Raw genomic sequence first — 14135 nt, 5'->3', positions numbered from 1 at the left:
ATTAACTAAAGTTTTGAGTACAAAACTGTTATCTGTAGTTCTATGATTTTTTCTGAAACCAGATTGATATTGACTTTATAAATCATTATTTTCAAGATAGTTATTCAAACGTCACGTTGCAACAGACCTGTGAAAAGTTTCCCCATTCAACTAGTGACACTTTTAAATCCTCTGTAGTTAAAATAAATAAATAAATAGATAAATAAATAAAAAAGATAAGATAAAAAACGGAAATGGCACATATTACCGGAAACCTCCTGTCTGTTTGAAATATTCAGAGTGCTACACTTCGATCACGTGACCCGACCAAAATGGCGCTGTGCTGTGCAAGTAAGTTTCGAAGAAAAGATATTTGATTGAATTCCATTTTATCCTTATTATATATGGTTGTGGTATTAAATTTCTTATTTGAATTCAAAAATTAAACAGAGACATATACATATCAACAGACATAGATATTCCATACTGGAAATGTAATTAACCGAAATTGCCGGTGTTTAGCTAGGACAGCGTGCTTTTGTTGCAGAAGCGCAATTATATATATTTGTGTAAATGAGATATATGCTTGCATAACTAGATTACTGCAGTATAGTGCAGTCATGTCAAGACTGAGTAAAGGACTGTCGGGCATCGACAGTTTTCTTTCTGTCTTGTTTTACAATTGTAGAAGTGGAGGAATCTAACACATTTTATTTTAATAATAAAAGTGCTTGCACATCTAATTCATGCTCACATTCCATTTTTCAAATATGAATAACTACCTCAGTAGAAATAAGTATACTATCAACTTATTTACTGTTTTGAATCATCATCTGCGTTACAGTATCAAAGTGTACATTTGATAATTGGGAACACTTCCCCTGTAGTAAGATCTTCTTTCTTTAACGTGATTATCCCTAATAACATTACCATAAACAGGTGTTTTGGTGTCTTTATTGAAAATAATGGCAAACTCTGTGCAGTGCTGAATAAGTGCGACACACACTCAACATGACACGAATTTGTCTCTATAAAATTGACAACATAGTCAAGAAATTTCACATCAAATTTGCTGCGTAAGAGGGAAGAAGTTTGAAATCTAATGCACGTCCCAAGTGTTTTTGTTCTTATTTATATATTTGCAGAAGTATCAAACATTTTAGCACTTTTTCTTCTTTTCACGTCAAACATGAAGAGATGTACTCCATGGGTGTTTTTCTTGGTTGTACGGGATATATTTGCTCTCACTAGAGAGGGATAATTGCAATTTTGTGTGCATATCTCGCTCTATGGGAAGTGCTTCCAAGCTGTTTAAGCTATCGCTTCATGTCTTCTCTTGAACTTCATCTTCACTAAAATGTGAAGATGGTGTGACCATTGAGACAAGCAAAGACCCATAACATCTTGCAACACATTCTCAGGCATTTGTTCCGTGGGATTAAACACGGGAAATATAACACGGTCAATGTAACAGTGCATTGTGACGTCAATTGTTATTCTTTCAAACCAAGCAATATTATCCACAACAAAACATACAAAGGTATTAGAGAGCTTGTCTGAAATTTTAATGCTTTCCAAACTATTTGTTTTATCTACGGGATTGGCCATGAAGTACACCGCTGTGACAGGAACAGCGACATTTTTCGGGAAGCATTATGGGTAATCCCCATCATTTCTCAGCTGATGAAGAGCAAATCATGTTACTCGAGCTCGTCTCTTATTGATGTTTCTGTCCCCATTATTGCTAATCTCTGCTGAGATTTGGGCAAATATCTTAGTTCACAGAATTTTGGATCACAGCATTTTCTCTCTCTAATGTATGGGAATGAATTGGGGAAAAATAATGTCAAAAAAGAATATTCCCAAAGGAATTTTTGAGTTCCTCTATTCCCTACCTAAATCACATGATTTGGCGATTTTTTAAGGCATGCTTTCTTCCAGTTTAGCTAACAATCAGTCAATTTTGCTTATTTATTTTACTTACTGGTTTTGATGCTGAATTTAAGAACCAGTGTTATTAGTGTGTGGCAGAGGGAAGTAATACAGATTTATGGAAGAGGGGAAACGGGCACGTAGCATCGTTTTTCAGGGATGGGGGTAGACGGAGAAAATGTCTTCACAATAAACCGGAAATGATTATGCCTTTAAAAAAATGGGGAGATGGAAGAACTGGAAAATCCCCTAATGGAAAAACTCTTTAGCATTTGGCATTGGGAATGGTACTGTTTATCGGTACCAATTATATGTATAAAAAAAAAAAAATACTGAATCAGTCCTTCATAATTCATGTCTGGAAATTCGCATTTAACTTTGCCGGTCCTAGTAATTATTGTACACCTAGCTGCAGAGTTCTTGAAACTGTCAAAAATCTTATTATCGTTGGTCCTATGGTCCGCCAAATGTTTTTTCTTTAGTTCTTTGATTTATTCTTGGAATTCTTCTAAATTACATTTGTGTTTTCAATTGATAATAAAGATCTTTTATGACTAAGAAGGCTTGTAATTTACACAATGTAAAACCTGACCCATATTTGCGGATACAAATATTTACATGCCTGGCCATTGGGCTGGCTGACGCAGCACGCTACATGAAAGGTAAAGATAACGAACAGTGATCAATCTCGTAAATGCAAGATGAAGTTGCAAATGAAAAACATTGTTTGAAATCTCATTTATTTCTTTTTACATCAACAGTCAGTAATGAGGTTCCTGAGCAGGCAGTCATCTCTCCGGTGTCAGGACATATTTATGAACGACGTCTGATTGAGAAGTACATCAAAGAAAATGGCTCTGATCCAATGAATGGGGAAAAGCTGGGGATTGAAATGCTGGTTGATGTGAAGGGTGTGTGAAGGAGTCTTACTAGTCATTCTAATCAAAATGATTTTAAAAATCAAATTGAAGAAAATCAAAATTAGACTGACTAACTTATTAAAATGATAATAATTTTGAGAAAAAAACTGGGTAATATCTTGGTTATGAATTACGATTAATGTGCATAATAAGTTTTCTGTATTAATTTTAGCATCACCACTTGTAAAACCCAGACCTCCCTCTGCAACAAGTATTCCAGCAATACTCAAAGCTTTGCAAGATGAATGGGTATGTATTTACAATCTAAGAATATAACATTGAATGCCATAGTCAAGAGGTCTTGCAAGCAACATAGACCTACATGTATATAGCATTTGGTATTGAGTCAACAAAACTGTAAAACATGAGTGAATGAAACCATTGTTTTTTGGTTTTTATATAATAAGGGGTCAATTTGACCCTCTGGGGGTAAGTATCAGTGGGGTCATTTTCAAATAGTGGGGGTCATTTCTTACGCACCATAGTCAATGTAAAAAAAAACACAATTAAAAATGTTCATTTACTTGTTTATTTCCCTTTCTCTAATATTTCCCCCTTTTTAGATGACGTTCTAAAGCAGACCTTTGAAAGTTTTTTGATCCTTCTAGTGCAAAAATGTTTCCATTTTTCTTTTCCATGCACATTTTACATCTCATGGAATCTGTATTTTGGTCGTATAGTAACCACATGTACCCGTTATCCACCTTTGATTAAAATTCCTGATTTACTGACCACAGTTGAAGTTGAACTTGGAGTCACAGTCTTAGTTTTATTATTATTGAAGTCTTCTGCTGAATCTCCTGAGATTTTGGTAAATGATATACTAAATTCATACCGAAGCTAAGTAGGGAAGACATTGTACCTTAGGCAGAAATGAACAATAATTTGACAACTCGTTCATCGGATAATTCGCTGACCAACTGACGAACAAGTTGTCTTCATCAAAGTTGGCAAAAAAGTGGTCAATATGAGTATTGACCGGTCTGGTGGTCAATACTGGTTAATACTGGTCGATTGAAAATTATTTGGTCATTATTGTCTGTGTTATTTACTTTAAATGTTTAAGTGACCATTATATTAATACTAAATAATGTAATTCGTAACATGCACTATCAGTTTATAATATACTTATAAGTCATAATATTAAATAAATAATGTACAAATGACTCTGTTGAATTGGGGAAGATGTAAAAGTTTCTGTTCAAATTCCTTAGTTTAACAAGAACTACCTATAAGTATTGTTTCATCAATCTTCATTTTAACTGTTGAATAAACATTTGAGGGGGTGGGTTGGTGATGCTTTCATAACAATAACACACACACTGGTCATCTCTGGTCCCAGCCTATGCTTATTAACACCTGTCAACTCTGCTTCCTGTGCTCAGGTAATGTCCAGCTACTTTTTATTCTTAATCTGTCCAGGTCCATGTATTAACAGGTCTGTCTCCAATTGTCAAGCTATGCTATAGAACTGTGACCCTCTGGTAGGTACTGAAGATATTTCGGTCAGTTTCAGAAACCAAATATATTAAACTTATGAAAGTACATTTGATTATCTAATGAAAAATATTAATCAACAATTGATCCATATTATGAAAAGACTTAATTTATCTTTATCTTTGCAAGAAATGTACAAAAATAGGAAAATGGACAGTTTAAATCACAATTGACCACTTCGGGAGTATTGACCGGAACGGTTAAAACCACTGGTTAAAACCGGGGGCAGTTTTAACCGCCCAACCCTGGTCTTCATTAAGGTGAATTTAAAGTAAAAATCCGAGGAGTACCAATGTAAGGAAACAAACACCTATTTATCCATGTTATGGAAACAGAGCATTTAACATTAGCATTAACAGGGCAAAAACTGTGCGTCATTTTGATGCAGTAATTTTGTTTCAGGGGGTCAAATGAAATTTTTGTGCGTAAATTACGCACATATGTGCGTTAACGAAAACCCTAGAAACACTATAGACGACTGGACATGACACTGTTGATTAGTCGTGGTGAATGACCTTGCCCTTCAACAGTTACTTAGCTTTTCCTTGGACTTTGAGGTGCAAGTATTCAGTCTTTATCTTGTCAATTTAATATTTGAAGACCAAGATTAATGTTGCAAACTTGAGAGATAGACAATAGACAGAGAAACAATATACCCCTCCCACAGGTGCCTGAGGTTACAAAAATTCATATTTGCTGACAATTATGGATCGCATGTCACTGATTTTCTCCATCTTTTCTTTGTTGACCCAACGTGTCTAATATCCAAAGAAACCTACGGTTAGCTAGTAAGAATAAATTAGTTCTCTAAGCCCAAGACTAGTGTTGTGAAAATTGATGACCAGGTTGACATATGAGAAACTGTTGGTCGCTTTAGAGTCTCCCACTAAAAGAAATCGGATGTTTAGGGTCATTTTGGCTTTCTGTTGTATGAAAGACAATCGACAATCAGACATGTTGTGTCATTTTTGTAAAATGATAGTTCCTTACAATGGAAATACAACAGACATGTAAGCATGTGACAAGACATGACCTGAACCTGACAACACAAAATGCTGATGAATCTGCACGGAAGAGAAGTTCAGTTGCTCTGAAAACAAGTCAAGTAAATCTACAATTATTTTCAAAATCCCCCAATTCATCAAGAGCAGCAAGCTTAAACCATGCAGTGACAGGTTTTATTGTGTCTTCACATGAGACTGTTGAGTATAGTGAGCACCTACGCTCATGTCCATGTTGAAAAATTGCACCTTTCTAATCAGAATTTCATTTACATTAATTGTGATTTTGTGTTAAATAATTCCATAAACTAATAGAAAAAGTTCCATTTTTTACATAAAAAATACATATCTTAAACATCTTTGTATTGTTCTTCATTGTTTTACAGTATTATATTTGATGATATGAATGAAATGTAAATTGTTCAGAAGTCATTGGTGTAAATGTTAAAACCATTTGAAATATTGAGATACAATGTACATATTTTATCATCTTACCAATATTGTGATATATATTGATATGACAAACCATATATCATCTATTATTATACCTCAGTATGAGAATTCTATGCAACACGTAATCTGATTGGTCTAGACGGTCACATGCCAGGGTTGACAAAACTTCATGTCTCCCTCTCAAACATCATACATGTATCTCCCCATCATATTTACTCCTTGGGCAGCCTCGTGCATTTTCCATAAATTTAACGTCAAGGTAGACAAAGTGTATTATGACGTCCCAATAAGTCCGAGTCATTCTACTTCCATAGTGTTTAAGGCACAAAATATGCGGGTCTCTGATACACAGTTGAATCGCCTCGTTTTGGTTGATACAAAAAGAAGCAAGTAAATTAGCATTCAAGGAGAATGGAAATACAAAAACTGGTTATCATATCACTGTATTTCGTTGTTTGTACCTTCTACCATAATACATTGACACCGCAGTGTTACCGTTAGTTCAATCTCGGCTACATACAATGTATAGATGAGCAGACTCCAATTTCAAATGCCCTTTTGTAGTCTTGCTTTGTTTCGGTATAACAAACTATATATTGCATGAATGTTCAGGAGATATGAAGATTTATTCACCCAAGAAATATCCTATTCCCCAAGGGTGTTGCCTTCAGGGAATAGGATTTTTCTTGGGTGGATAAATCTTCATATCTCTCTTACTATCATGCAATAAATGTATAGTAGCTTTGAATAAATTTGAAGCAAAAATTGACAACATGTGATCCAAAATGGCCAACTCCATGGCATATCTTGTTGATGTTTACTGTTGGTGGTTTTTTTTCAAAACATGTGGGTTGGTTTTTTGTTAAGTACTTCTGGCATCACTTCAGTCTTAGAAAATAAAACTGCAAATATTTCTTTCAATTTATTGATTTTATTTGTGCCATTGAATATTTATTTGTTTTATCTCCATTTTCTTTTTCTTTTAACCAATATCAATCACATGTTTTCCATTGCTCAAATCGTGATGATAATGACGGGAAATTGGAGAAATTTCATAATTGATAATTGAAAGTAATCAAAGGACCAGAATTGATTGAATGATCTATTAAATCAAAATTTGATTTCATATTGTATGCTTCACAGCTGACTATAACATAATTATTTATCTCTAAAATGATGCATGGCATGTCTTTATCACCATGCAGCACTTTTTCAAATGTCAGACTCCACATTTTGGTTTAGATAAATGAAATTGGTTTTTTTTTTTTTTTTTTTACGTCTGTGTGGTGAATTTAATATTGCTGCATATTTTTAATGTTGCATATGACTGGAAATTGATTGATTTTAAAGAACGTAATGATAGTCAAAATAAGGAGACTTTTAGTGACAGATATCTGAGATAATGTGAAAATCACTGTTATACATATATCATTTCATTTTAGACTCTTACAAATTCGGTCCAATTCCATATTTACCCTGAATTCAGGAAGAAATGAGATGACCCTGTTTGTTCAGTCTGAAACACAGATATATGAATTGTGATAATTTTCGTTCAATGAAAATGAAATATTGAAATCTTGGAACTCGAATTCCCATGTTTTAGTTAAAGCATTCATTGACACTTTATTACTTTACAAACTAAATATTTGTGTTTCTTATATATTCATAGGATGCTGTCATGTTACACAGTTTCACTTTGAGACAGCAACTGCAGACAGCCAGACAAGGTAAAACTGAATTCCCAATTTACTCCTCTCAAAACAAGGTAAAACTGAAAACCAAAATTATCTAACAAGGAAAACTGAAATCATTTATCTCAAGACAAGTTAAAGCTTTATGCCTCTTGTTATTTTTAGAATTGTCCCATGCTCTTTATCAACATGATGCCGCGTGTCGTGTGATTGCCCGTCTCACTAAAGAAGTCACAGCTGCAAGAGAGGGTAAGCTTATTAAACAAACTGTAAATTATGCCCATGTACCTGTCAGTGGACCAAGTGATGTTCATATCAATATCTTGATAACCCATTCTTGGAAACACATCAACCTTGATACACAAGTTGGTCATGACAAGTGGATGACTGCATTTGTTTTTCAGGTCATAAGGTCAAAGTTCACAGTATTTTTAGCATGCATACAGCAGTTGTTGATGTACTGATAACAAAGTTAGAGTACTTTGAGTACTAGAGTAGAGACAGGCCACACCCTCCATGGCCTGTATAATTAAAACCGGATGATGATGAGTACCTTTTGTCGAGTTATCATTGAACTTCATAGACAGATTGGTCATGATTAGTGTTGATCCCTATTGATTTTCAGAGCAAAAGTTTGTAGCATGCACTCAGCAGTTGTTTCTGACCCATAACTAGAGATTGCTTTTCTCAATAGTGTTTATACTTCGTAGGTGCTGTGGTCATGGCTAGGAATTGACAATAGTGTTTTTACTTCATAGGTATTGTGGTCATCACATCTGTTTTCAGGTCAAAAGGTCACCATTTTGATTTAGGGGAATGGTAGCATTTATTTTAAAATGTTGTATTTATGAAAATACAAGACTGTTGCTTTTAATGGATTTCATGTGGAGTACATACAATGTACATGCATTTATTCATTTTTACAGCTTTGGCCACTCTCAAGCCCCAGGCAGGCATCACAGCTGGTGCCTATGTGGCTCCCGCTCCACAACCGGTAAGTCTCGGTGTGCCGTAAGTATGTTACCAGAAGTCATTACAAAATTAAGATTCCGTTTGTATATATGATGTTTTTTAAATGATACATTTTGGGAAAAAAAATTGCAGACATACGGTGCAGAAGCTGGACCAGAGTCTGCCATTCAACCAATGGAGGAGACCGGCATGAGTGATGAAGTACTACAGAAGGTAAGATTTAGAGCTTTGTTGTGAAGTTAAACAAGAAAAGATCTTTTGATTCTAGGACATACTGTTCACTTGCAAATATAAATCAAAATTTTGTCCATCTGGAATTACAGAGCACTGAAAAATAGTTGTGTACCATAATTTACGTCTGCATCAATACTTTTATAGTATTATATTGAACACAATTACATGAAGCCTCAATTCATGTTTTCCTTGAATATCAGACCTCATGTTTACAAAACAAAAAAAAACAACAACACCCAAATTCTATTTTAAAAAACAAACAACTCATCATTTGATGATGATTCCCCTAGACAACATTAAAAATTTTTGGGTTAAAAATGATAAATGTTTTGCAGTTGAATTTTGAAAATTTTGGTTTTAGAATGAAAATATTGGGTTTTTTTTTTTGTTCAAGCCTAAGTGACACTTAATGCAATGCTGTTGTCATAGAAAATGGGGTTGTAAGTCATCTGATCTGGTTTCTTTGTGATCATTTCATACTTTGATATGTCCATATTATAAGTTTAGTATCAAAAGTTTAGTCTACTGAATAGTTTATACATGGGAATGATCATTGGGTTACAGGGTCAAGGATATACAATTTTTTATCATTTTTAGTGGCATAAATGAACTTTGCCACCTGTCACTCAAGTAATTCTAAGCCTATCCAAAGAAGTAAATGTTCAAAAGTGTAATTTAATACAATACATGTATATTCTGGGGTGCATGTATGGTGTTGTTAAATTTTCTTTTCAAAAGCCGAACACATCAAAATGTTTGCTGTATTTATGATTCCTCTGACAAGTAGTGTTAAAATTCAATACTCTCAAAATATTTCTGCGACAACTGAAAGTTGAATTGGGACAAGTTTATGTTACTTCTCCAATTAAAGTAAGAAAAACTGTTAATTTGGAGTCTTGAGTACATACATGTAAAAAAAGAGGTGCAGATCTTTCAAATTTTACAATTTTACTAGTATGTTACAACTAGATAAATGAATTTTTCATTTTGCCGACTTCCTGGTAAACTTGCCTAGAGATTGGCTGCAGCCTCATTGCGACTGGTCTGTAAGCTGTAGTATTTGCATCATTCTGATACATTTAGATCATTTCTGCGGTTATTAATCTACTCATGCTCTCATTTGTGTTTGTAGTTGCAAGACAAAGCCACACTTCTTACAGCCGAGAGGAAAAAGGTCAGATTTTGTCCTGAATTTGCATACAATAAAGATAATGATAATATGTCTGAGAAATCTTGAATTGATATGTCTGAGAAATCTTGAATTAATATGTCTGAGAAATCTTCAATTGATATGTCTGAGAAATCTTGAATTAATGTCTGAGAAATCTTGAATTAATATCTGCATTTAATCTTGTAATAGAGAGGTAAAACCGTGCCAGAGGGACTGGTAACTACAGAAGACATCAAATCCTATAAACAGCTGGCCTCCCATACTGTGAGTCATCACCTGTTATAAAGCTGCATTTAATGAAAGCTTAAATACATGTATTGTGTGGTAGAAAAATCAAAATTGAATTATCGTTGTTGTTTATATGTTATAGCCACATTGTTGTTAAATCTTGTACATTTATTTTTTGTTTTTGTTTTCTAATTAGGGATTACATAGTGCCAGTGTACCGGGAATATTGGCGCTGGACATTTGTTTGAAGGACACATCCAAAATTGTTACAGGTAAAGTGTCTGCAGGAATGAAAGTGGACTGCAGATTATATATAATGCAGTTAGAAATCTTTTGACCGAAATGATTGGAAATACATAAGCGAGTTGATCTTTTCTTCAGGTGGCAATGATAAAAATGCAGTGGTATTCAACAAGGACACTGAGCAGGTCATGGCCATTCTCAAAGGTCACTCCAAGAAGGTTACAAGTGTTATCTATCACCCAGAAGATGTGAGTAATATAGACTTCAAAAATTTTATCTCGTGTATTTTTATAACATTATGACAATGCATTTTCCTATTCAGTTTGAGATTTACATATTTGTACATGCAAAAAAACACTGAAATAGTTTTTAAATTTTACTCTCTAACATTTGTATTTAAAGTTGTTTTAAGAATAGCATCTGATTCAAAATAGGCTACACAAATATTCTGATTCTGTAAAATACATGAAGGGCTATATAGACTACACAAATATTCTGATTCTGTAATATACATGAAGGGCTATATAGACTACACAAATATTCTGATTCTGTAATATACACGAAGGGCTACTGTATATAGACTACACAAATATTCTGATTCTGTAATATACATGAAGGGCTATATAGACTACACAATATTCTGATTCTGTAATGTACATGAAGGGCTATATAGACTACACAATATTCTGATTCTGTAATATACATGGAGGGCTATATAGACGACACAAATATTCCTATTCTGTAATATACATGAACAGCTATGATGTTGTTTTACAGGAACTTGTGTTTACTGCGTCCCCTGATGCCACCATTCGTGTCTGGGGAGTGGAGACTGCCCAGTGTGGCCAGGTGATCAGAGCTCACGACGCCCCAGTAACAGGAATCAGTCTGCACGCCACGGGCGATTACTTGCTTAGCTCATCCACTGACATGGTTAGTTACCTTGTATCACAGTACTGAAAAGGTTTACTGGTAGATCTTTGCCATCTAAAGAACTCTGATTTGACATTTAGCAGCAATGGAAAAATTCATGTGTAGGAAACGTAAATGTAAATAATTTTTTTTTCATGCATTTGTAGCACTGGGCTTTCTCTGACATCAGACAAGGACGAGTATTGACCAAAGTTAGTGATCCCTCCTCTCAGCATGGTGAGTTTGACAACGCTGATAAACTTTTCTCTTGGACAAGAAAAAGGCTATAGAGGACGTTTAAATCATTCTAGAAATTCAACTTATAAATAGAAATTTTATTGTCAATCTGCACATATAAGTTCAGGTATATACATGTGTGCTGCCTTTTATAAGAGCCACTGTTGTCTTGCTCTCGGTCATGGTAATTTCTTAAAATGCTTTAGTGTCCTTCTATGGACTTTTACCTGGAAATATCTTGTATACATGTATGTGATATGAATAAGGTGTCTGTATCTATGTATATACTATATGTTTTGTCTTTTTAAGCTCTCACCTGCGCACAGTTTCACCCTGATGGACTTATTTTTGGAACCGGTACTGAAGACTCTATGATCAAGATTTGGGATTTGAAGGGGAGACTGAATGTGGCTAACTTCCCTGGTCACCAGGGCCCAATTACCAGCATTGCTTTCTCAGAAAATGGTTAGTACTCAAAGGATATTTTCGTTCCAGAATACTATATAGTGGGGGGGAAATGCCCACGAATATTAAACATAAACATATTCGCAAGTCTTAATTTCATGAAACTCATATTAAGTTCCCTTCATCTTTACACATTTTCAAAATCACTAGAGGGATGGGGCTATGATGTGTCAATGCATTGAAGAAGGAATTATACCCCACACAACGAGCTGCGGAGGATATAACATTCTGACCCATCAGTCAGTCCTGTTGTCTGTGCAACTCCACAAAATTTCTTGAAGCTTTATAGTTAATAAGGACTTGCTGTGTAGATGTGCCTATTTGCTGGAAATTGTTTATTCTTTTTTTTTTCTAGGAGTTATGCCGCTTTTGAATGTTTCATTGGAAGTATGATGACTTATGATTTTTTCTTCATTACACTATTAATCACACCCCTTTCTTACAATAAAACCCATTAGAAATTATATGTGATGTTTTTCTTCAAATTTTGGGGAGTTGTATGCTCCTTAATAGAACTTCAAGCAGCAATTAGGTTCTTTTTTATATCTTATTAAAGGTTTACATTTGTGAATAATTGCCCCTCTTGATGTTAGAGAAAATTAAACTCAGTTTTCCTGCTTTACAGTAGTGAATGCTGTAGTAATGGAAGAAATTTATGGGACTTAAATCTGTAACATAAACTTTTTTATCTCTAGGAAGGTAGAGAGCATCCAAAACTGTTAAACATGGAACTTAGTCCCTTTTTTTTAAGCAAGAGTTTTATTGCAATTGTGAAACTAAGGAAGCATTTTCTGCTTTAGATTTTTATTTTGTCTTAGTGTTTGCTTTCTTAAATGCTGGAAATTATACCGTTGTGTTTTCAGGATACTACTTGGCAACATCAGCTGAAGACTCTGTCGTCAAATTGTGGGATTTGAGGAAACTGAAAAATTTCAAGACCCTTCAGTTGACAGACAAATATGAGGTAGAATTTGATTTAAACACTTGTTAAAAAGCACTATTAGGAGGAGGGAAAAAAGGGGAATAAAAGTACAGCACATGTAAGATATTGTATTAGTGATATTTAAAGAAATGTCTGTGGTCTGTTTCATTCTCTCTTGTTAACAGTATAAATTACATGTTTCAGGTGAGGTCCCTTGCTTTTGACCAGAGTGGAACTTACTTAAGTGTGGCAGGATCAGATGTCAGGTTTGTGCACATTTTATCTTTTCAGCAGAAGTGTGCTTTATGAGAGCATATTTATTTGACTGTGATGATCGTCTTGTTTTTTCCGCATTAATAGTCTTGCACCTTGACTTTTGAAATGGCAAGAATATGTTCTCAATTGGGGAATGATCTCTTTAGTTTTGATTTCATTATGATTGCAGTGTTAAGTTTTTCTTTGAAATGAAATCCACACAAAACTTTGTAACAGTGTGACTACCTTAGGCAGATTTGATAAATTTTTTTATCGGTTTAAAAGCTGTCATGAATGATTCCCTAGATGACAGTCCTTGAAATTCAGCACTGTGGAATCTAAACTGATTAACACTGAATCTTCCATATCAGTCGTATTGTTTTGTTCGATTCTACAAAATATATTCACTGTATAATATTTTGTTCTAAACAGAGTGTACCTTTGCAAGCAGTGGCAGGAGTTGATTTCTTTCAACGACCACACAGCCATGGCCACTGGAGTAAGGTTTGGTCACAACGCCACATTTGTCGCTTCAGCAAGCATGGATAGATCTGTCAAATTCTTTGGAATGTCTTGAAAGAAGAGAGTCTTGTGAATTGTGAAAGAGTAGACATGTTTTATAAATTTTGTAATAACCTTTGTCATTGTTCATGTGATAAAGCATTTTACATTGTTTTTATTTTAAATGTCGGAGAAAAAAAGAATGGCCACTTAACTGGTTTTTCCTTAATGTACATGTATTCTTCATTTTCAAGCCATTGAAACCATTTTCATATATAGTGTTGGCTCATGATTGGTTAAATGTGTCATGTATATTATACCCCAACACGCATACAAAATTGGTCTGCTATTGTAAAATACATGTTTTACTGAATAAAAATACCACTGTACTAATGTGTAATATGCTTGTCAGTTGAGAGGAATGGTGTCTGGATGTATGGGAATGAGACTTTCTGCAAGGAGAAATAATTTAATGTGAAGTGTTATTGTACTTGGGTCCATTCCAAATTTCTAATCCTAAGC

General features: G+C 34.4%; 1 protein-coding gene across 1 annotated transcript; it reads left to right on the top strand.

Moving 5' to 3' along the window:
- Positions 1–203: 203 nt before the first annotated feature.
- On the top strand, positions 204–14002 carry LOC125678044 (pre-mRNA-processing factor 19-like). The gene is made up of 17 exons (XM_048916156.2): positions 204–330; positions 2673–2822; positions 3004–3080; positions 7452–7509; positions 7639–7722; positions 8400–8467; positions 8578–8658; positions 9812–9853; positions 10040–10114; positions 10275–10350; positions 10460–10569; positions 11099–11254; positions 11401–11470; positions 11780–11935; positions 12799–12899; positions 13062–13123; positions 13545–14002. Exons 1-17 carry the CDS (start codon positions 312–314, stop codon positions 13687–13689), a joined length of 1530 nt encoding a protein of 509 aa, XP_048772113.1. The 5' UTR covers positions 204–311; the 3' UTR covers positions 13690–14002.
- Positions 14003–14135: the final 133 nt, after the last annotated feature.

The sequence above is a fragment of the Ostrea edulis genome, chromosome 1, assembly GCF_947568905.1.
Source record: "Ostrea edulis chromosome 1, xbOstEdul1.1, whole genome shotgun sequence".
NCBI classification, from domain to species: domain Eukaryota; kingdom Metazoa; phylum Mollusca; class Bivalvia; order Ostreida; family Ostreidae; genus Ostrea; species Ostrea edulis.
Note: the sequence above shows the minus strand (reverse complement) of the source record. Positions and strands in the feature narration are given on the sequence as shown.

What these genes read in the sequence shown, in the direction of transcription:
- LOC125678044 (XM_048916156.2), top strand. An exon ending in TGATCCCTCCTCTCAGCATG is followed by an intron (nt 11,471 to 11,779) that starts GTGAGTTTGACA and finishes TGTCTTTTTAAG; the next exon opens with CTCTCACCTGCGCACAGTTT. An exon ending in GTGGCAGGATCAGATGTCAG is followed by an intron (nt 13,124 to 13,544) that starts GTTTGTGCACAT and finishes TGTTCTAAACAG; the next exon opens with AGTGTACCTTTGCAAGCAGT.